The sequence below is a fragment of the Haplochromis burtoni genome, unplaced genomic scaffold (assembly GCF_018398535.1).
Source record: "Haplochromis burtoni strain Fernald_Lab_line unplaced genomic scaffold, NCSU_Asbu1 Contig_1702, whole genome shotgun sequence".
NCBI lineage: Eukaryota > Metazoa > Chordata > Actinopteri > Cichliformes > Cichlidae > Haplochromis > Haplochromis burtoni.
The window spans coordinates 1-23,064 of NW_024584063.1; the positions used below are offsets into that span (position 1 = coordinate 1).

Below are 23,064 nucleotides of genomic sequence, written 5' to 3' on the forward strand. Positions count from 1 at the left end.
TCGACGATTTTGATAGTCGACGTAATCGTGACTAGTCGACCAATCGTGGCAGCCCTAGTGTGTTATCAGGTCACCTACAGCAGCGCTCTTCTTCTTCTCTGTCGTCCAGGTCTTTGGCTTCTTGGCGACTGTGGCGTTTTCCATCGACTTCGGCCTGATGGTGAAGACCAAGGGGCTTCCCTTCCTAATCAAAGACAAGAAGCAGGAGCACACTAACGGCATCCCGACGCCGGCAGAGGAGGAAAGACTCAAAACCAACGAGACAGTTTAAGTGTCTTTCTGCTCATACGCGTGAGGTCGCTCATTACTTTTCCCAATATTCCTCTAACATGATGGTGAAGGGGCGGAGCTTTCAATGCTGACCTCACGTCCATTTTTTTCTTTTTAAATCCAGTTTGTAGTTCTTTTCCCAGCGCTGAGGGCGCTCTGTTCAGACATCATCACCCTGTCGCTGTGCAGAGCGCCGAAAACGAGAGACACTAAAACCATCAAACCACTAAATCTTCTGCTGTAGTTTAGATTGTAGGATTTATTTTTACGCAGTTTGTGATAAACGCTTTGCTTTATCGTCCTGTTGTCATAGAAATAATCAGATGGACGAGAAGGAATCACAGAAGTGTTTTCGAAGGCGTCGGCACCTCCGATTGGTCCGAGTCTCTCCAGCAGAATCCTGATATTAAAATATATTCTCCTTACTTTTAATTTGAATGAAATGTTGCACACTTTTACCTCCTCAGACCAAGGAAAATATTCCTGATTGTTGAAGTACCGTCTGTGTGCCTGAACGCCTCACGATGCTCAGGTCGAGACTGAGAGCGTGCTAAAGTCGATTATTCATCAGCCTTACTTGTGTTGAAATGACTCGGAGTGTCCAGCAGGGGGAGACGTCTGCTCGTCAACCATCCAGGGGCTGTTTCATAAACGCTCGTTTAGTTGATGCAGACGAGTTAAAGTTCAATTCATGTTTTTTATCTGGACACTGTGGAAATACGGTCCTTTGCCAAACGTGCCTTAGTCCTCCTTAAATTCTCATAGCCTGTACCTAAAAGATGGACCTAGCTGCTGTGACATCACCTGTTGGTTGGTGATGCACGCTTTTTTTTTTTTTTTTTTTCTTTGAACGCTTTCACATGAAACGAGCGACAGACTGTGTTTTCCTACCAGAGTGGTCGCCCCCTGCTGGACGTTACAGAGCATTAGCTTTCAGGTCTTTTAATGTTTTGTGTCACTCTTGACATCATTTTAAAAGTGAAATTGTGCCTTTTTTTTTTAAACATACTTTTTTACTTCCTGTCTGTGTTTGATATCTTTGATGCCGTGTGGACAAATATGAATATCGGGGGTAATTTAGCAAAATCAGCTCAGAGCTTTTAATGATCTCTTTTAATGCTTTTATTAACTGTTATCACTAATTATGGCCTTGATGCTGGGCTCAAGCTCATCATCTGAAATCATAGTGACTCTTGGTGATTCTAATCGCTGACGTGTGAATGTGTTAAAATGTAACAATGAAAGGGTGAATATCAAAGTGTTTGTTTGAGGTTTTCTTCCGTCTTTGCTCTCTGCTGTTGGCGGCTGAAGCTGACGTAGCTGCAGGTGTGTGATGGCGTCGTGGAGGGGAAGCCTCCGCAGCATCGTTAAAGAGTAACATTAGAGAACTTGAAAAGGATACTGCGTGCCTACAAATGATTTAAAATTGAAATGTAAGAGGAATGGAGCTCTTTGAGTGAGCAGGGATTCTCCTTTTCTTCCTGTTGAAAGCAAGTTTTTCCTCCCGTCTGTCACTCGATGGGTTTTCTCTCCAGTACCGTCGGGCACCTCTGTCGTTGTAAATGTGCTCGTGGTTCAGTAATCCGTCCCCCCACACACACCCACACACACCCACTCAAACTTCACTAAAGTCACATCAAACTCTAAATTTTATGCCCAGAAAATGAAGCGGACTGCAGTTTAAAGGCAAACGCCATCTGTTTTTGTTTTTGTTTTTTTTACTACAAATGTAATATTTTTAAATGTTTAATTATAAAAAGTGGTTTTTTTTTTCTTTATTTCTGAGGTCTCATATTTTTTCTTTTTTTGTTTTGTTTTTTTAAATTGTGTCCATTTCTCCAAAGTCTCAGGACATAAAGTCACATTAACCATGAAATCAGTGAGAAGTTTGAAATTCAGAAACATTTGAGAGCACATGAAGCAGCAGACTAATAAAGGACGGGTTTTTATACAAACTTTTCTACGTTTGTAAAAATGAAAAACACTCTGTGATGACGAGGACATTTGTTAGTAATCACAGTACACTGGACACTTCCGTGTGTGTCGAACAATCTGAAATCATTTCTATTTGGGACCAAGTAAAGTTGATCTTCGAGACAGAGCCCGTTTGTTTTGTACATAAGTTTCTCTGATGTTTGTCAGCCTGTGTGTGAACGTACAGTTAGGATTTCACTGTCTGTAAGAAATTGCTGCAGTTTCTTTCTGTCACGTGATAAAGAGATTTTCAATAAATACACGTGTTCGGTTTCTGTTTTCACCCACAAACATGAAAAAGTTTGGACTGAAGGTAAGTTCTAGAAAAATCTGACCTCATGTTGAAACAGAGAAATGGTGTCAAAGCACCCACAGCGTCAGGAGGGTCTCTGAGGAACTCTTCATTAAAATTACATCAAACTTATGTCCTAATAAATAGATTCCTCGCAATGAGGGAGGAGCTTCAGAGAGGGCGTGGCCATGTGTGAGCCTGTGACTTCAGTTGGTGGAAGACTGAAGCACAGAGCAGTGTGACGGTTTTTATCACCACTGGAGCGGATTATTCTCAGTCTTCATTAGTTTTACTGAACGCTTGCTAATATTAACGATTTGTGTCAGAATCAGGAGACTTTGTTTCCATTATACATCAAAGTGCAACATGCATAGTAAAACTACATTAATGAAAGAAAAAAGAAGTACTGTGGCTGTGTGGTCATGTGTGTATATGCAGATGACAATGAAATCAATAAAGGCTGACATCATCAGTAAGTAGAGAAATTTACACATGCTTCCCTTAGGCAGTATCATCAGAAGACATAAGGTCTTGATGCATCTCAATCATCCAGGTAAGTAAATCTCCAGAAGCTGATTCTGTTCATCTGGTCGTAGCGTTTTGTGGGAGAAACGTTTCGTCATCATCAGGTGACGTCTTCAGTCTCAGCTGACTGCAGGTTTCAATCTTATAAACAGGACATTTGCATAATGACTGAAACCAGCCCACTGAGGGAACAACGGGCTGGGGGGTCAGTTCCTTAATTCTCATGACCATTGATCAACAACCACTGACCAACGGCCACGAGTCCTATTCACAGAGGCTGGAAGATCAAGGTGCACCCGGTGGAGGTGGGGTGCAGGGGCTTTGTTGCCAGTACAACAGCAAAGCTGCTTAGAGAGACTGGGACCAGAGGACAGGCGCAACGGCAGGCTATAAGAGAGCTAGCTAACACTGCTGAGAGGACCAGTCACTGGCTATGGTTAAAAAGGGCTGACATCACTCTGCCAGCTATGGCAGTCAGCTAACCACGAGAGAAAAGAAATTCTCCGGTCTTCTCCCCTTTTCTGGGAGGCAGTGGGGAGGAAGAGCGTACAGCCGGATCCGGCGGGGAGGTGTGGGAAGCCAGATCGGGCGCCCCCCTTCCACCTCTCCTCTCTGCTCTCTCCTATCTTGTCCCTTTTGTCTTACTTCTCTCGATCACCTTTTCTATTCTTTTGAAGAAGTGAGGCTCCATAAATGCTAAACAGGTGAGTATTATTTCTAAGTTGCAGTGAATAGATAGAAAATAAACTGTAGGAAACTAAACAGAAGAAAGAAGGAGAGAAATAATAAGTTAACATAAACCACTGACACTCCAGGGCCTGACCAACCCTGGCAGGGCCTCCTTGGATGAGGGATTCTAGTGATAATGGCCGAAACACCCGATGAATCCAAGGTCCACTGCTGATGATGTGTCCCAAATTTAAAATGATAATCTAGATCAGATGTCTAATCCCTAAACCTAACCAAGGAAGGAAAATGGCAGATTAGCCTGGGTAAAAGACCGGCAGTTGAGGCACACAACGATGCGTGCTGCTGGCAAAGTTTCTGGGCTTTCCTCATAACAGCCGTCCCTCAAGAGTCTCTCCATCTAAACAAGCATTATCAGGGACTGTAACACCTAGTCCTCACTGAATCTCTGTCTCTCTTCCACAGCATGTCTTTATCCTGTCTTCCTTCTCTCACCCCAACCAATCACAGCAGATGGCCCCGCCCCTCCCTGAGCCTGGTTCTGCCGGAGGTTTCTTCCTGTTAAAAGAGAGTTTTTCCTTCCCACTGTTGCTAAAGCAGTGGGGATCGTATGCAATGTTGCCTGTAATTTTTCATGTGTCTGCGCAAACACACAAACACCCTGAGCGGTGCCTTGGACCACTGTGAGTAACATCAGACGTGTGCAGTTTAATTCTTCTGTTAAAGTATTTCTGTTAGAATACACTGGAACTTACGAATACCCCGTTTCATGAAAAATTCAAGTTACGAAGGCGCTGAACGGCAATATTTCTGCCCGTGTTACAGCAAAATGTCCGCGTAACGAAATCTGCTGGCTCTGATTGGCTGAGCCTACAATGCCCACAATGTCTTCTGAATCATGTGACAACCCCTTGGCTTCCGTACTTGTTGTTCTAGTTAGCAATTAGCCTATAGCCTATCGTTCAGCATCGCCTCACTCAAAACGCGCGATGGGTGCTTCGACCCTCGGGAACAAATCGGGGTTCCGCTGTAGCTCTAATTAAGTGCATTAGCCCACTTACAGTGAAAAGTGCAAACATCTTGTCCATGACCTGTGCAGTATATTAACACCAAATTGGAAGTGAAAATTACTTAAACCCCAATTTTGAAAACAATATTTTTTCATGCTCTGACTTGTATAACGAGTCTGTGTGAAGCTCCTGCTGTGGTCTGGGAGACAGTCCTGGAACTCTTTGTCTGCAAAATACACTATTTAATTACCAATGTTGGGCAAGTTATTTTGAAAAAGTAATTAATTATAGTTACTAGTTAATTCTTCAAAAAAGAGTTTTGCAAACAACAAAGTTGCAGCTATTTACCTAAAAATGCAGCCGAGGCAGTTTTTATAACCATTTCAAACTATTTACAGAACAATCAGGTGTTCTGCATCAAATATGAGTCACACAAATTATTTGCGTCCACTACATTATTTGTGTCTTTGGTGGCTTTTTAGTAGAACTGTGACATTCAGCAGCCGCCTCATTGTTCTGACACACAAACTAAAACTATCCACAAAACAACACATTAACTACACACTCCAAACACGCTAAACGTCACAAATCTCTCACATCTAAAACCTCGCTCTCTCTCACCACCGTCACTCCTCAAATGATTTGTTACGTATTTATTTCAATTTGAATGAAGGTTGGATTGTTTGTGCGCGGAGACTGCGTCAGCAGAGGAAACATTTGTGTTTTCTCTGTTGTCTTTGTTAATGCAGGGTCTTTACCTTACAATATGAGCGCCTCGAGGCAACATTTGTTGTGATTTTGCGCTATGTAAATAAAGCTGAATTGAATCGCGTGACGTTGACGTAGAAAAGAAAGAAATATGTGCAACAAAAAAAACCTGTTGCATAAATCAAACATGGCAAAAGCCGGAGTGACGAAATTAGAAGAACGATTGCAGCCTGTTGGCAACAAACTGACAGCAATCACATCCTGACTCCCACATGTCACAACCCGGTGTTTCAGCTAACAGGGCGAGCTGAGGATCCAGAGACATTCCCAGGAAAGCATCATCAGTGTTCACAGTCTGATGATGGAAAGAGTCGAGGATGGTCCACGTATCACATGTAGGTTAAAAATAAGAGCACATCACACATGATAACAAACATGCACTTTTCAAGCTTTGTCCAATGAAAGATCAGAAAGCAGGTCAAACACCCAGGGTACCACAGATCCTTTCACAGACTGTTATACTGTGATGCTGATGTTCAGCGTGGTTTTTCACCAGAGCTCAACAGAAGCATTAAATCTGATGTTTACAGTGAAAAACAGCAGATTGGAGAGGGGGAGGTGAGAGGCACATCAGCAGCATTTTTCCACTGTTTGGTCATTTTGATGAAATGTTGCGACAAATAGGACATTTCAATATTTTCTATTAAGAGGTAAAAAAAAAATGAGGTTCAGAGCTGATCGCAAAGAAATCAAACCCAGTGTGTCAGTCAGTGTCTTCATCAGCACTGCTGACCACACGTTTAAAGAAGACGTCATTCAGTCGGCTCATTAAACGTAAGGATGGCAGTTTGGGACAAAAACAGGCTGTGGGCTCCTGTTCCTGCTGGCAGGTAAGACGTGTTTAACATTTTTATGTGTCTTATTGTAGCTGCTTGTGTTTTCACATCAAACCTTTCTTCCTGGCTGCCCGACTTCTTTACGTTTCGGAAACTTTGTTTTAGAGCTTCACAGGCAGCAGTCTGTATTTTCTGTCTGTGAACTGAGTCACTGTGTTCGGATCTCAGCTCTGTGTTTGCTCTTCTTTAGGTGCTGTGGGTCAAACTGTGTTCTATCCTCTCAGGTCTACCTGTGCTGTCAGAGGACCCACTGCCACCCTCCGCTGCACCTTCACACCTCTGAAGTCTTTCAAAGTGAATCAAACAGAAGTTCCACCAAAGATCGTCAGAGTCCTCTGGTGTCAGAACCACCGGTACTGCTACACTAACACTCCGTCTGTGTATGACAGTGACTCAGCAAACATCGATCCTCGTTATCAATATCTGGGAGACAAGAAGACAAACTTTACAGATCAGAGATGTTCAGCAGGGAGACAACGCAAGCTTTCGCTTCAGGATGGAAGCTGATCATCGTGAAGGACGTTTTACTAACCAGACAGGAGTGACTGTCAGAGTTGATGGTGAGAGAAAAATGTCCTGGTTCTGACACAAATATTAATCTTTAATATTAACGACTGTTTATTAAAACTAATGAACACTTTGATTTTAGATGGGTCTAAAATGAGAATAATCAGCTCCAGTGATGATAAAAGGGTGAGCAGAGGTGAAACCGTCACACTGCTCTGTCAGTCTGCACTTTCCACCAACTGGAGGTCACGTGGTTCACAGATGGCCACGCCCTCTCAGACACTGGCCCCTCCCTCCCTCTCATCCTGACTGCAGAGGACTCTGGGAGCTACACCTGTGCTCTGAAGACCAACATGGAGACTGTTTCATGAGCCGTACAGCCTGCAGGTGGAGGCAGCGGCAGGTTGGCGTGATCAGTTTCTCTCAGATTTTCTTCTCCGTCAAACAGCTGCATGATGTTAAAAGTTTAGGTGGTTAAAAATGAGTCTAACACAAGTGCAGCCTGTCCATGATCCGTCTGCAATCAGGGAGTCTTAAATCAAGCCCACAAAGGTCTGTTAGTGTGTTTGGAGGCACCGTTTCAGCTTCCTTTTGCTTCTTGCTTTAGTTTCAGCTGTGAGAAAACACCCAGTCTGTTTTTATTCAAACACGTGGATATATTCTTATTTCTGTGACAGCTTTGATGTTGGTTAAAATGATTCGGTGTTTCTTTGCATTGCTGCGACTCATTAACAGTGTTGGGACTAACGCGTTATTAAGTAACGCGTTACAGTAACTACGTTATTATTGTGGTAACGAGCACGGTAACTAGTTATTATGCCAAAATCAGGAACGCGTTAGTCGTTACTGGGATTTAGATAGGGTCGTTACTCGTTACTTCGTGTGGTGGCTATCGCGGAGCTTCCACAGATTCAGTAACATTAGCAAGTGGTGGAGGCCAGCAGGTGGATGAAGGAAAGGGACGCAGAAGGAAAAGAGACCCGAGGCGGCCGCCGGTCCAAGTGTGAACTGAACTTCAGGTAAGAAGTTATGACCTGCAGTCTCTCTGGGTCAGATATGAACCAAGTTTAGGTGGAGTTTATTTTCGTTATTCTGACTTTTTCGTACTGCGTGCTAGCTAGCATGACGGAGTTTCTATACAGCTGGGTGGTGCTATGATTACTGATGTTGAACTTTATTTTGTTCATAAGGTTAATTATTAGAGTTGCCAACCGTCCCGTAAAAAACGGAATCGTCTCGTATTCAGAGAAAATATTATATTATTATTACATAATATTACACGTTTCGTGTCCCGGACTTCAAATACAATGAAAAAGACACAAAGCTGGAGTTATTCTGTCTTTACTGCACAGCTGCCTCTTCTCATCTCTCCCCTCCATCTCCTGTTGCTCCTTCAGTCATGAAACTGATCGATCTGATGTTTGCTGGAGCCACAGCTGTAAAGCTGCTGGTCAGGATGGTTTGGATATGTGGTGAGAGGGAAACATGAAGATGAAACCAGGAGATGTCCTTACTGAACCATCAGAGCTGAACAGGTGATGGAGAAACAGGTTTACCTTTTAGGTGACATGAATGAGTTGAAGGGAAGTTACGAACTGTTTCTGAGAGTACTTGAAGTAACTGAGTTACTTTTGATAGAAGTAACTAGTAATGTAACTAAGTTATTAATTTAAAGTAACTTACCCAACACTGCTTTCCATGCTTTCAGAGTTGTGGGGATTAATCCAGCTCTAACAAGTCTAAGGATGTTCTTCAACCAGCAGCAGCCCAGGAATAATGCGCCCGAAGATCAACTTCTCTCCGAAGCTGACAAATAAAGAACCTTGAACCTTGAACCTTGAACAAAGCAGCACAGGAAAGCTGTCTCTCTTCCCCCGCTTCCTCTGATGAGACCTCTGAAGCAAAAATGAGCTGACTGCCAAGAATGGAGAAAAACCAGGTGCTGCGCCGACCCAGTACTGTGACAGAAAACCTCTTTAAAGAGCCATGCAGGAATCACATCCACGGGTCAACCAGAAGGTTTCATTTGTCTAACCATCTGGTTAAGAAGTGTAATTGAGATGGGTTCAAACTGGTACAAGGCAGCTGAACAGGGTCATATGTAGGAGGTACTATTGCTGACCTGATGGACTCACCTGTCAGAGCCTTCCAGGGTGGCAGACTGGGGCACGTTTAAAATAGAACTGATGGTCTTATAAAGAGCGCCGGGATTATGACAATTTGATGCGATCGCTTGATGCGCTTTGGGGTCCTTAGGACCAAGTAAAGCGCTATACAAACACAGGCCATTTACCTTTTTTTACCTGAGAAAAATGTGTTTTTTTTTTTTTTCACTGTATGTTGATAGCATTCCCAACAGTCCTTTAACATTTCAAAAGAAACCTGCAGTTTGTCCTTCCACTTTCGCTCTGCTCTCCTGCATTGACGTCTGACCGCTCGGGTGGATTCATTTAACCAGGGCTGGGGAATACATTTAGGCCGCCTGGTTTTTGATGGGGCCACAATGTTTAGGGTCTCGGTACAGGTTTCCTGGAACTGCAAAAGCAGCTCATCCATCCTAAACGTAATTTCAGGGTCAATAAAATGTTTTTTTCTATAAAAGTTGAGGAGAGAGCAGCAGTGGAAGAATTAAAATTCGACAGCACCTGGGTGGAGCGCGAGCTTTAAACTCATGCACAAGAGAAATGTCAAATAAAACAGGTTTGTGATCAGAAAACACTGAATCCCAAATTTCCAAATTAAAAACAGATAAACCGCACGATAACACCAGGTCAAGAGTGCGCCCCTGCTGGTGTGTAGGGCCGTGTACAGACTGTACAAAGTTAAAAGACTGAATAGATTTAAAAACTCCTGAGCAAGCAGTCATCAGAGCAACAGACATGAATATTAAAATCACCAACTATTAAAATCCGATCATATTTAGGCACAATGTCAGCCAAGAAACAGAAAGTCATTAGCTGTGTCCCAAAATGTAGGCATACTTCGGAGGCCGCATTTGAAGGCCGATTACGTCACAGCCAGGCGACGAAGGCTGTCCCAATTCATCGACTCCTTCAAATGCGTCCTTCATTTCCCCGAATTTGAAGGATGGGTCGGGTGTGTCCTTCGTGGCCCACCATATCCCAGAATTCATAGCGCGCCCAGCCAAATTCAGCTCCAACAATGGCGGCCTGCTTAAGTTTTAAAATTACTCTTATTAATCTTTCTGGGTCACAAAATAAACTTTTAGCATATTTTCAGGCGAGAAAGTAGCTGCGTAAACTTCAAATATCTGCTCGGTTTATCAAGACACCACATATTTGCAAAAGTGCGCCGACGTTTTCGGAGACGTCTGTTACCCACCAGCTCGATAGCTAGCCGGGGGGTTCAATGGTCACTCCAGCCGGCGAGAGTGGCGGACTCCCGGCTTCATCGTTTTCAGACCCCGCTCTGTCGCTACTCAGGTTAAACATGATATAAGTCACTCTGATAACTTAAAAATGTAATTGTTTTCCTTTTTTCGGTGTTTTATTTGTTCCGGAGTAAATCGTTTGGCTGAGATCAAAGTTATTAGACTATTAGATTAAATAAAACTTTATTAATCCATCGGGTGGGTTCCTCCGGGATTTTCACACAGCTGAATAAATGTCAAACAGAAAACTGATTAAACAGAAGTGTGAGACGGTCGAGAGTTTACGCCAGTGTCCTGTTATATTTTAGACAGCAAGGAGCAGACGGCGAGTTTATTAAACTCCACCCACACAGCGCTGACGCTGATCTGAAGGCGAGACCGTCCCATTTCACCGTCTCGCACTTCCGGCCTTCTCGGTCTTCGAAGGACCCGGCCCACGTAGACCGCGAAGCCCGGGTCCTCCGAAGGATGCGGCCGACGTTTTGGGACACAGCTTCTGTGTCTGAGCAATCTGACGGTACAGAGCAGGGGAAGGCGGGGCTTGTTCCTTCCTAACCAGTAGGGGTGTTAAATATACTCTTTGGGTTTTATTTCATATTTATATTATTTATCTGTTATTACTGATTTACTTTAGCTCAACTCAGTGATTAACAGAATAATGATGAATCACAATTAACAATAACAATGTTGTATTGCATTACTGAGCCGTGTAAACTCACTGGGTTACAACATCATTGTGTTCTCTAGTACTTTGAGGAACGTGAAACCAGGCTTCTACATGTCATTCAGCAAGTGGGAGAATATGGGTTGAACCTTTCTCCCCAAAAGTGCTCCTTTTTCCAAAGTTCAGTGCGATACTTGAGACACATTGTTTCTAGCAAAGTTGTAGAGACTGATCCCGAGAAGCTCAGAGCTCTCAGAACCTGGCCATGACCCCAGACACTCAGTGAGCTCAAGTCTTTCTAGGCTTTGTAGGGTACTATCGACGGTTTGTGAAGGACTGACCAAAACCTGTCAAACCCCTGAATGATTTCACCAAAGGCTAACCACCACAGAGGAAGGGCAGAAAGGTAACACCTGGCCCTAGTGGGTATTGAACCCTAAAGTGCTGCTTTCCAACTGTTTTTGAAGTAATCATAGATTTAATTGGAAAGTAAATCTTAAATGAAATTAAATCTCTGCTCCAGCACAGCTGGATTTCATTTCATTGATTTGCACATCATTGCTGTTCATGTTGTTTGCATTTTCACAATAACTGCTGAATCCAACTGTTACATTTGCAGTTTTAAGAAACAGTGAGGAACTATTACTAAATATATGTGTTGGATATGTTTAAAATGACATTTTGAATGAAAGATATCCGCTGGTGTGTGAGCAGTTGAGCTTTTCCGCCCTTTCCAGAATTATAATGGTTACAGCTTCACTCAGATATCACTGAGGCGGTGACGCAGCCATGCAAACACAGTGATCGCATGCAAAACTCTGCTTCAGATTCAAATGAAGACACAAACCTGAGACCTGATGCAGCAGACAGGGTAAAGGTTTGATGCTGTGAGAAAAGCTTTATTACACTTACAGACTAACACTGCAGAAGAAAGTCAGAGAGGATGAATACATGAGCAATGTTTACTGCTTATGACCTCAGTCTGGCTTCATGGTTTCACAGCTCACTCACCATGTGGTGGTTGATGGAGGTCCGTTTGAGTTTGCTTCTCAGATGAATTTGAATAAGGCCGATTTTTGCATTAAGAAAATACTCCTGATATCTTTAAACAAATAAACCTGAATGAACACTTTCAGCCTACGTCTGGCTTTACATGATGTACGCTGCTTTTCTGAGAGAGGATTTAGGAGCAGATGTTTATTATGTGGATGATTTTAACTGTTTCCAGTTCAGCAGACTGGATGCTTCTCTTCCAAATAAAGATGATCATATTTCAGTCCTCACTGTGTTTTTGTTTATGCAAGAAAATGACCAGAGTGAGAGCAAACGAGGCTCCATTTAAACATGTAACTCAGCTGCATGTGGAGATGTTAAAAAAACAATAATAAATTGGTTTAAATACATTTTATAATATTTATTATGAAGAGAGAGCTGAGTGTAAAAGCAGATGATGTCACTTCCTGGTGTGCAGACTAAACCGCCACAGTCTTCCTTCTCACAGTAAGCGGCTGTCTCCTCCTCTCTGTGGAAAACCTTCCCATCAGGCTGCGTCCTCCACCTCAGCTTCACCTCCTCTCTGATCCCTTGCTCCACCAGCTTCTCCCTCACCTGAAACACAGTTTTCACACATTAACAGAAGCTCCTCATTAATCAATCACTGAGACTGATTATTGACAGTGTAGAGAGAAAGCGTTATAACCTGATAAAGACACAGTGACTGATTTCTAACCAGCACAGGATGATTGAATTTCATTCTTCCCCAGTGATGTATCTCATCAGCAAAGACACACAACTGTTAAACTTGTCTCCACTGATCTCAGTGACATGTTTAACAGTTGTGTATTTGGACATTTTCTTCCCGCTTGTTTGAAATACAACATGTTATCAAAGTCAGAAAGGTCGAGATCCCAAAAAGTCAAGTTGTCTTTCCTCTAGTTTCTAATTCCTACTCCTCGGGTTAAAGCTTCTGTTTGCTTTTTATTTATTGTGAATTCATGACAACACTGTTGTCATTGACTATTTTCTTTCTTGCTGACTGAGGACATGCAGACAAGAGGAAGCGAGCAGACAGAGTCAGAGCAGAGGCTGGAAATGTTCACCAACAACATTCGCCTTTTTTAAACTACAAACTGATATTTTTAAGAAATGCTGATCATGATATCTTTTCTTCGACTAAATGTGTTTTAGTTGTACATAATAATATAAATATAGAAATATATCTATCTATCTGAGAGACTATTGTTCCTTCGTCGTGGTGCTTTTAGGTGCCGATGCCACTCACCGCTGTAACAGATGAAGTGCTTCTCTTCTGAACAGTCTCTGGTCGACCAGAATCCCAATGCAGATACCGTCACACACTTCCCCACACCAGGCTCGCCTGTGCCCCAGTTTGTGAAGGTTGATTTACCTGTTCCAGTATAAGACCACTTCCAGGGTAACATTATACCACGGAGTCAGGTACTTCTGATTAGAGACCTTAGTTTTCACAGGAGCTACAGTATCCAGAGTCGTACGTAGTGAGGAGGTAAAATTATTAACAAGATAATCGACCTCTGTTGGAGTAGCGTTCAGATAGCTGCTCTGCTCTGTGTTGGTACAGGGCATTGAAGATGATAACAGTGGGTGGATTATATTCTTAAACTTAGTTACAGCGCTTTCAGAAAGACATCTACTTTGATAAAGTCTACTCTTCACTGCTGTGTAATCAATTATTGTAAATGTAAATGTTATCAGGAAATGATCAGACAGGAGAGGGTTTTCAGGAAACACTGTTAAATGTTCAGTTTCTATGCCATATGTTAAAACAAGATCTAGAGTGTGATTAAAGTGGTGGGTGGGTTCTTTTACATTTTGAGAGAAGCCAATTGAGTCTAATAACAGATTAAATGCCATGTTGAGGCTGTCATTTTTAGCATCTACATGGATGTTAAAATCACCCACAATAATTATTTTATCTGAGCTCAGAACTAAATCAGATATAAAGTCTGAGAAATCAGACAGAAACTCTGTGTAAGGCCCAGGTGGACGATAGATGATAACAAGTAAGACTGGTTTCTGAGTTTCACAGCTGGGGTGGACGAGGCGAAGCATCAGGCTTTCAAATGAATTAAAAGTCTGTCTGGGTCTTTGGTTGATTAATAGGCTGGTGTGAAAAATTGCTGCCACACCAATTGTGGGCATATAAATAATGTTTTATTGAACAACTGTGTTGTAAATGTGTTTGGTGAGGCTCAACCGGCTCCTTCATAGAAACTGCCCGGAGCCTAACCAGAGGCTGAGCTGGAGGCCTCAGCTACCTCTGAACCAGTGGGAGTTTTTAAGTCGGACCTGCCACGTCAGCTGGAAAATTGAGGTTTCTCAGTCATCCAGGTCATTGTATTCTAAGAAGTGGGCTTTAAGGTGTCTGGGAAGGGATCTCAAAAATCCTCAGAACTCTATATTGGAGACACCAAAAAGCCATTTCATAAAGGCATGGCACAACATAGAGGAGCCACCTTGGCGGGACAGGACTTGGCTCTCCATCTGCATCTAAAGGACAAAGGTCACTCTTTCAAGGACACTAATGTTCAAAATTTGGACTGAGAAGACAGATGGTTTGCAAGACAGGTGAAGAAGTCATCTATGTCCACAATGAATAACCCTCTTTGAACAGAGGCTTTCTACACCAACTGTCTGCCATCAATAAGCCAGTTTGGTGATCCTTCCTAGACGCCTTAATGCCCACTCACATCCGTGTGATTAGGTAGAGGATCAATAGCGGGTCCATGACCCCCTTGGGGGACACTCCCATAGAGCTTGAAAATCTGGCACTCACCACCAATTGACCTTAAAACTGAAGAAGCTTCTCGCATGAAACATCTTCAAGAAAATTAAAGAAGATCAGATGCTTTTCTTTCCAAGTTCTTTAGATTATTCAAGGAACAGTGAAGTGGTCGGGCAGACGTCAGTCTGTTTGCATCTGTAATAACTTTGAATAAGTCATCTTCAGTTAAACGACTCTGAGCATCTTTAAACAAATGCACTTTAATGAACACTGGGCTGCTTTCTAAAACCACTTTTACAAAGTCTCTGGTGGACGTGGGAGGAGGAGCGAGGATGACATTTCTATCAGATGAAGAGTTCTGACTGTGTCACAGCTGCACAGACGTCTCATCGTGTCGGGTATGTTATGCATATGTTTGGTTTATTTGATAATCTCACACATTCATTATCTGCTATTCTAATAAACAAAATGATGATAATTGAAGGAAGACAACATTTTTAAAGTTGAACGTTTCAAATGTTGAATATGTTTGATAGTTTTGTTTGAATGATTAGATTAGATAGAAATGGAGTGAATGACAGAGACAGCTGCCTCTTTGTTGATGCTGCTTTAAGTGTTATGATTAATAATGAACGAGCAGCTGCAGATGAGATTCATGAGGACGTCTTCACAGTTTTTCAGCTCTCAGTCATGAAGAGGTGTGGACTGATCCTGCTGTTGCTCTCAGGTCTGTGAACTCATCTCAGTCGCCTCATTTACAGTTTGAATAAAACTTTTGATGTCAGAAAGTCAAAGAAAGCACAAAGTGAACTGCTCCATAGGGATTATTTTAAAGGTGTCTGTAAACGAGCTTCAAGCAGTCACAGAAACACTCGAACAATCTCCAAAGATCTTTGTCATGTCAACTAAACTTCTAAAGGTTTCTTTGGGTCCAGTTAGAAGTTTGATTGACAGTTTAATAGTAGTTTGTAACAGTTTGTATAAAGTGAAGTAAAAGAGTAAAGAAAGAAAGGAGGGAAGAGAGAGTGCATGAACGTGGCTGTTTGTGTGCACTGCTGAGAAAAACACGTCTTGATTTAATTTTCTGTGTAGAAATCTGACTGAAAGCCTGAAACGCTGCAAACCCGTCAGCCCGCTGAAAAAGATCCTGACTGCTTTTACCACGTCCGTGTGCACGTTAGAGCAGGCGATATGGCCAAAAATATTTATCACGATATAAATTTGAACATTTGCGATAACGATAGAACTGACGATATAATTGATGCGAGACAAAATACAACTCCACAACTTTGCTAGCGCACAAAAACCCATCCATTTATTTTCACTTAAACAAGCAGCTGTTTATGTGCATTAAAGCTTTATAAAATTAACAGTGCAAATGCAAATTCCTTGCTGAAAGTTTAACCAAAAGGCATTTCCAGTAGAAATGGGCTGACATATCCTGAGCATAACCATGTATAATATCCACTGAAGTTAAAAAGAGGTGCTTTGCAACATTAAACTGCAGTGTGCCAAATAAAAAAGTCAAATATGTATTTTTCGGACCATAAGGTGCACGGGATTATAAGGCACATTAAGCGAAACAAAGCAGTCAGATAAATCAAACTTTATTAAACTCATTCTTCTTGCTTCCTCCACTTCTGTACCATCGATTCATTAATGCTGTATTCTATCACAGCTGCTCTATTCCCATGTTGTTGCAGTATATTAATGACTAACCTCGTATTGTGGATGGATTATCTCAGTTGTTCTCCTGACTGAAGTTTGGTCCGTTTACAGCATCCTGCCATGCGATTGCATTTGTCTCTAACCATGAGGAACCTTCACGTTAACTTTTATAAGTGGAAAAGTGTTAGTGTTCGTCCTCCAGCTTCACTGTTTATGTTATGCTAACATAGCTGTGTCGCTAGCGATCACGTAGCACATCATTATATACCAGCTAGCCCAACTTCAGTAACCCTACAAACGTCACTGCTGTTTAGTTTTCTGTCTTCATTTATGTTGGAAGTGATAGCAGAGCTGTACGTTTGAATTTTTTCAGAAATCTCTCAGTCAGAACATGCTATAATACTAGCGAGCTAACTTCCGCTAGCTTCCTGCTAACTTCTAACTCCGTTAAATGTAATAAATTCTGTTTTCATGGATGCCTGGATGTTAAACTTCATAGTTACACCTGGTAAAGCAGCAACGCTGATCGTTTTATTAAAGATGAAAGAATTTAGACAGTTTTTAACTCTCAGTGACGCTGCAGTGTTTGTTTGACTTCGGGACCTGAACGATCTGACGGACAAACACCAAACCAGTTCCACATCACTGAAGTTGCACCATTTTTACAAACCTATTCTGGTTCATCCGTTTCACTCAACGATCTGCTTTCTCCCTTCTCATTCTCCGTTACCGCCATGCTTTTTCGGCCATGTGCGTATGAAAACAAAGGCACTGCATGCACGTTTTACCCATATTCTGTCACGATATTTCATTTTCTTATCGTTGCCTAACATTGTACCGGTATTACCGTGAAATATGTACATATTTCATTTTCCTATCGTTGCCTAACATTGTACCGGTATTACCGTGAACGGTATAATATGGCCCAGCCCTAGTGCACGTGTTGTTCAGCTTTGAGCCTCGACCACTAACACGTCGTTTTCCTTCATTGTGCACACTGAAGAGGAAAAATCGTCCAAATACATGTAGGCCAGAGTGAAAAACAAACTTAGCACTGTTAAAGCAGCTTTTTAAGCTGATGTGAGAGTTTCGCCCTGGAGCAGGAAACCAGTGTGTAGGTGTCCACAGGCACCGTAAAACAGCTTTTAACCAGTGCACGAGTTACACATCCTTTGAAGGACACATATATTAACATATATTCACGTCTTTAAAGATGTCAACAAAAAGTTTGCGTTGTGGTAGCATGTAAAGAATTTATTCTCCTGATGACTAAAATAGTCGAGCTGAGGTGAGTCTGTGACCGCGCTGACTGACTCGTGTCCTCTCAGGTTACGTGATGGTCTGCCATCTTCAGTCTGATCAGTTAGTCAGACAGCTCCACCTGGTTGACCTGCAGAAGTCCTGGAACGATGCTCAGCAATACTGCAGAGATGAGTACATTGACCTCGCCATCGTTAACAGCTCAGCTCTCATCCAGGAAGCCCAGAAAAGGGCGGGGAGCACCGAGGCGTGGATTGGACTCTCCAGGAGCGGCTGGGAATGGTCTCAAACTGGTCCAGTTCAGTCATCCTGGTTTAACATGTGGTCACCGGGACAGCCAGGGACTGATGAGTGTGTTACAATATTTAGTGATGGATCATGGTCCACTGCACCGTGCTCAGCTACTTATTTCTTTGTCTGCTATGACGGTGAGTGTTTCAGACTTTGGTACCAGGGTTTGACTAACTGAACATTTTAGCTGCAGGTTTGAATCCGTCTGATCTTTTGTTTCAGCTGCGACTAACAAACACATCCTGGTGAAGAACTGAATGACCTGGTCTGATGCTCAGTCTCACTGCAGACAGACGTACACAGACCTGAGCACCATCAACGACACGCAGGACAACAGCCAGGTCGCTAATACGATGCCATCTTATTATATGAGTTGGATTGGACTGTACAGAAACTGGACGTGGTCAAACTCGAGCACAGCCTCCAACCTGCCGTGGGGGCCCGGGCAGCCTGATAACAGTCTAAACTGTGCCACAATAGTCGGATCAACAGGCTCCTTCAACAGTCATAAGTGTGATGACCAACGCCCCTTCCTCTGCTCCAGAGACAATGCAGGGCAAGGCAAGGCAAAGAAAGGCAAGTTTATTTGTATGGCACAATTCAACAACAAGGTGATTCAAAGTGCTTTACAGAGACATTAAAAAAAAACAATAAAAAGCATGATTTAAAATTGATTAAAAGAAACATAAATATTTAAAATCAGTAGTTAAAATGTAAGTTTTGAAATTTAAGCTTAAAAGTGTGGATTTGGTGCTTTATTCAAATGCAGCTGAGAACAGGTGAGTCTTCAACCTGGATTTAAATAAACTGAGTGTTTCAGCTGATCTGAGGCTTTCTGGGAGTTTGTTCCAGATATAAGGAGCATAAAAGCTGAATGCAGCTTCTCCGTGTCTGGTTCTGACTCTGGGAACTGATAAAAGACCGGATCCAGATGACCTGAGGGATCTGGAAGGTTCATACTGGGTCAGGAGGTCACTGATGTATTTTGGTCCTAAACCATTCAGAGCTTTATAGACCAGCATCAGAACTTTAAAGTCTATCCTCTGACGGACAGGCAGCCAGTGTAAAGACCTCAGAGCTGGACTGATGTGGTCCACTTTTTTGGTCTTAGTGAGGACTCGAGCAGCAGAGTTCTGAATGAGCTGTAGTTGTCTGACTGATTTTTTGGTAGACCTGTAGAGGTTCCTCTGCTCCAGAGGTGAGTCTGTCCTCTGTGTTTCTGCACAGTCTGGTCCTCCTGGGCTCATCGGGCTTTTCTTTCTCTGCAGATGTCAAACCTTCAGCCTCGAGGTCAGTGAAGGTTCAGCTGAGGGTGGGATCTGCAGACCTGAACGACCCCACAGTGCAAGAATCCATCCTGCAGCAGGTCAGAGGTCACACACGGGCCCCGATACAAGGAACAGACCGCTATAACTACTGTGAAATGATAGAGAGCAGTGAGTCTGTGCAGGTTCAGGGACACGTGACAGCACACAGCTGCAGAGATACGGGGCTCGTTTAATGCAATCCCATCCATTTGTATTATTTAACCTTTTTTAACTGGTAACTTGAAGAAGTCACTTAATTTCAGATTGCTGTGAGGAGACGACGTGAACCAATGACAGGCAATGAGGCCTAATTCCAGACTCCAGTTTCATCCCCAGCCAGTTCATTTAGTTCATTTCCCCCAGAAACAGCACGAACAACGTTTTCTGCTCACTACAGAAACAACGGCTGATTAATGAGGAGCTTCTGTTAATGTGTGAAAACTGTGTTTCAGGTGAGGGAGAAGCTGGTGGAGCAAGGGATCAGAGAGGAGGTGAAGCTGAGGTGGAGGACGCAGCCTGATGGGAAGGTTTTCCACAGAGAGGAGGAGACAGCCGCTTACTGTGAGAAGGAAGACTGTGGCGGTTTAGTCTGAACGTTATTGGCTGATGTTCCTCAGGTGATCTGCTGTGTAATTCAACTTATTTCCATCTCTGTACTCTGACTGCTGGACTGTAACAGCGTAGCTTTGCATGACTGACAGTTGGAAATCATCCTTCTTTATCCTAAGCTCAGATCACAGAGTGTGAGCTGTTTTATGCCTCTTTGTTTCTTCTGATTGGTGAAGCTAAAGTTTGCAGGTGAGCAGGTGAGCGGACCTTCTGTGTCTCAGATATAAATGTTCATGATATCCTGTCTCTACATATGAAAGTTCAAGAGGAGAAAAAGGTGAAACTGAGTGTTCAGAGCAGCCTGATGTCTGAGCTTTTTGACTTCATACTTTATAGTTCAAATGAGCACCCAGCAATATAACAGTAGATATGCCGTATATGTCAGTGAATCGGGCATTTATGCTCTCTATTATGATATTAAATATACATTTTTCTGTCTCAGAAATGTCTCTGCTGCTGTTTGATTCTGTAAACTACAGTCATGGCTCTGCATCCATCTTCATTGTAAACTCTATTCAATAAAGTCTATTGATATTTTATTGTCCCTGTCAGAACTTTCAGTTGCTTCATTTTTATGCTCTTATTTTGAATTTGATGCCAGTAACACACATCATAAGGCTGAGACAACATGAAGTTTAATGCTAAACAATAAGACGTCTCACATACAGTGAAGCTGATTGGCAGGACAGCAGTCACATGACTGGCTATGAAATCCCAGACAGACAATCCAACAGTTTGTGAAACATCTGAATGTAAAATGCTGAAAACTTCTGCTGCTCATCTGTTCACAGAAAAATCTGTGAAAGCGACGAGACAGCTGTGTGACGGTGATTTTCAAAATAAATTCAGATCAAATATTTTCTGTTTTAAAACACAAAGTGTTTCACAGTCTGATAAAACTCCACATTAAGACCAGAGTACCTGTCCACACAGCGGTGCATTCACTGCTGCACACACACACACACACACACACACACACACACACACACACACAAACAATCTCACACACACACACACACACACACACACACACGAGAGGAACAAAAGCCAAAACAACAGGAAACAGATTAAAGCTCATCTATAAAATGAGTTGTCAGCAGTCGCTGCCCTGACATGGACATGGCTGATGTGTTTACAGATGCATGTCTTTATTTTTCCTTTTCATAATGATAGTGTCTGGTAGCCATGTGAAGACGTGTTGTACAGGGCTCCTCAATGGACTAACTTTTTTCATAATTCCATTGCTCCAAAACTAACGAACTTTTAACAACAGTACGATAACACGCCCGTGTGCTGCTCTGAGGCACTTTTTACATCTTCAAGGCTACGGTGTACGAAATATGAGCAAAACTAGATCGGGGAAAGAGCAGGCCGCAAAAGCCTCGGACCTGTCACGGTTGTTAAAGAGTGGACTCAGGCGCGGAGCTCAGAAATAATGACAGTGCATTTATTTACAGTGCAGCAAGGTGACAACAGTTCAAATGTGCAACAATGGTGATAGTGCGTCCCTCCTTCCGTGTAAGCCCGTGCGTGGTAGTGAGTGCCCGTCTCTCCTCCAAGTGCTTCCTTAGTGTCCGTAAATCCTCCGTCAATCCCTGGGTGAACACACACACACACACACACACACACACACACACACACTGGCAGGTCGACCGGTCAGGGCGCCGTCAGATCGTGACAGGACCATGCTGAGGACAGACCGGAGGCACCAGCCCATGACATGAGTGAGATTATGAGAGCTATTGCTAGCTCTGAAAAGAGGATATTGGACCGTATCGATTCAAGCACGAAAGATTTATTATTCCAGAGGTTGGGACATATTTTTTCTGCACCTGCATTTTGGTACCTGAATGGCAAGCTCGCAAAGTCATCTGCTCTTCGTTTTATAAGCTGGAATGTTAAAGGTATAAATAATCCGGTACAAGGGTTTTTACTCATTTAAAATCATTGAGATCCGATGTTGTATATCTGCAGGAAACACACCTCCGATCAAGTGAACAAATTCAACTAATTAAACTGTTTCTCTGCTTGTCTGCATTGCCACAAATTGTTCTATTTGGTGATGTATCATAGAACTGTACTATATAGTGTATGTAAGTTTGTGTGTTTGCTAGTAACTACCATCAACTTAAGGTCTCAGCTAATTTATCTTTGCAGAGATGTTCATTTGATTGTAACAGCAGTAGGAAAGAGCAGTAACAAGAGTAGGACAGCTAAGCTAATTATGGCTAAACATTTGGAATTTAGTGAAAGCAAAAATTGACCTTGCAAAGATGGATAGGTTTATTTAGAAAGTCAGCTATTTACATTTAGTGTTCGTCCCAAGTAGGAGATTTTGAATTGAGTCTAAATTGACCGCAAATTTACTTAACTTGTTAAAATCAACCAGGCTGTTACTGAAGCAGTCGAGGAATTACCTTTGAGGTCTTAGTCATAGGTATTAATGCAAAATCTAACATTACACTAACCTTATATTTTTGTAAAAGGCAAAATTGACTTTTTTCCAGGGTGGGGGAGTGTTTCATGTCTGTAAGTTAAAATTGTTATTTTTGTTGTTTCCTGATTTCTAAGAATTGGGAGAACAATTACATGCTAACAAAATGATGCATTTTGGTTGCCCATGTTTGGTGTTGCTTTGGGCTTAGGGTAATCACTGACGATGACTTACACCTAAAAGAGCTCAAAATCAGAAAACGTTGCTCTAAAACATGTTGACATGGTAAATGAAAATGAACAATAATCAAAATTGATCATGCAAACTGAAAGACTACTTACTATGTTTCTCTTGTTACTTCATTAGCCTCAGTGTTCTCAGATCATTCTTTACATAAAAGCACCCAGTTGTCTTGCAAAGAATGTGTAGGATTAGTGAAATCACACACATTCGAAGATACTGGTAGTTATTGTTTCAAATGCCTATTTCATGACAACCAGGCTAAATTCATCTAAGGGAGTATGAAAGAGATTATCTGGATGCTGAAATGATTGGTAAAATACATTAGGCCAATAATAGTAGACCTGTGCTACATTTGTCCAGCTAGGCAACACATATTTCTGCATAAGAGATACATGAGACACCCTTTAAATAAGCAAATTTCATGTTTAAAACATGGAAATGCAGCCAAAATGGACCATACAATGGCCTCAGTGAACACATCAGCACATAAGTAGAGATGAGGAAACTCAATCACATTAGATATTAATATTACTATGAGTAAATTATATATATTATATATTCTGTT

General features: G+C 42.3%; 2 protein-coding genes and 1 pseudogene across 4 annotated transcripts; all 3 read left to right on the forward strand.

Annotated features, from left to right (window-relative positions):
- Positions 1 to 109: 109 nt before the first annotated feature.
- Positions 110 to 2,502, forward strand: LOC102291139 (CKLF-like MARVEL transmembrane domain-containing protein 4; the record flags this gene model as incomplete). Its single annotated transcript, XM_042217227.1, is given in 1 exon segment — positions 110 to 2,502. A coding segment is annotated over 1 exon segment (162 nt), but the record flags the coding sequence as incomplete, so codon positions are not given.
- Positions 2,503 to 3,284: 782 nt separating this feature from the next.
- On the forward strand, positions 3,285 to 7,665 carry LOC106632872 (annotated as a pseudogene).
- Positions 7,666 to 14,731: 7,066 nt separating this feature from the next.
- On the forward strand, positions 14,732 to 20,626 carry LOC121813444 (C-type lectin BML-2-like). Of its 3 annotated transcripts, XM_042217225.1 has the most exons (6): positions 14,732 to 15,085; positions 15,361 to 15,414; positions 17,684 to 18,043; positions 18,129 to 18,482; positions 19,175 to 19,272; positions 19,666 to 20,626. In XM_042217225.1, exons 4-6 carry the CDS (start codon positions 18,164 to 18,166, stop codon positions 19,804 to 19,806), a joined length of 558 nt encoding a protein of 185 aa, XP_042073159.1. In that variant the 5' UTR covers positions 14,732 to 15,085; positions 15,361 to 15,414; positions 17,684 to 18,043; positions 18,129 to 18,163; the 3' UTR covers positions 19,807 to 20,626. The 3 variants fall into 3 exon arrangements, with proteins under 3 accessions (XP_042073159.1, XP_042073158.1, XP_042073160.1); XM_042217226.1 differs by lacking the exons at positions 14,732 to 15,085; positions 15,361 to 15,414 and having other exon boundaries at positions 17,223 to 18,043; XM_042217224.1 differs by lacking the exons at positions 19,175 to 19,272; positions 19,666 to 20,626 and having other exon boundaries at positions 14,732 to 15,414; positions 18,129 to 18,447.
- Positions 20,627 to 23,064: the final 2,438 nt, after the last annotated feature.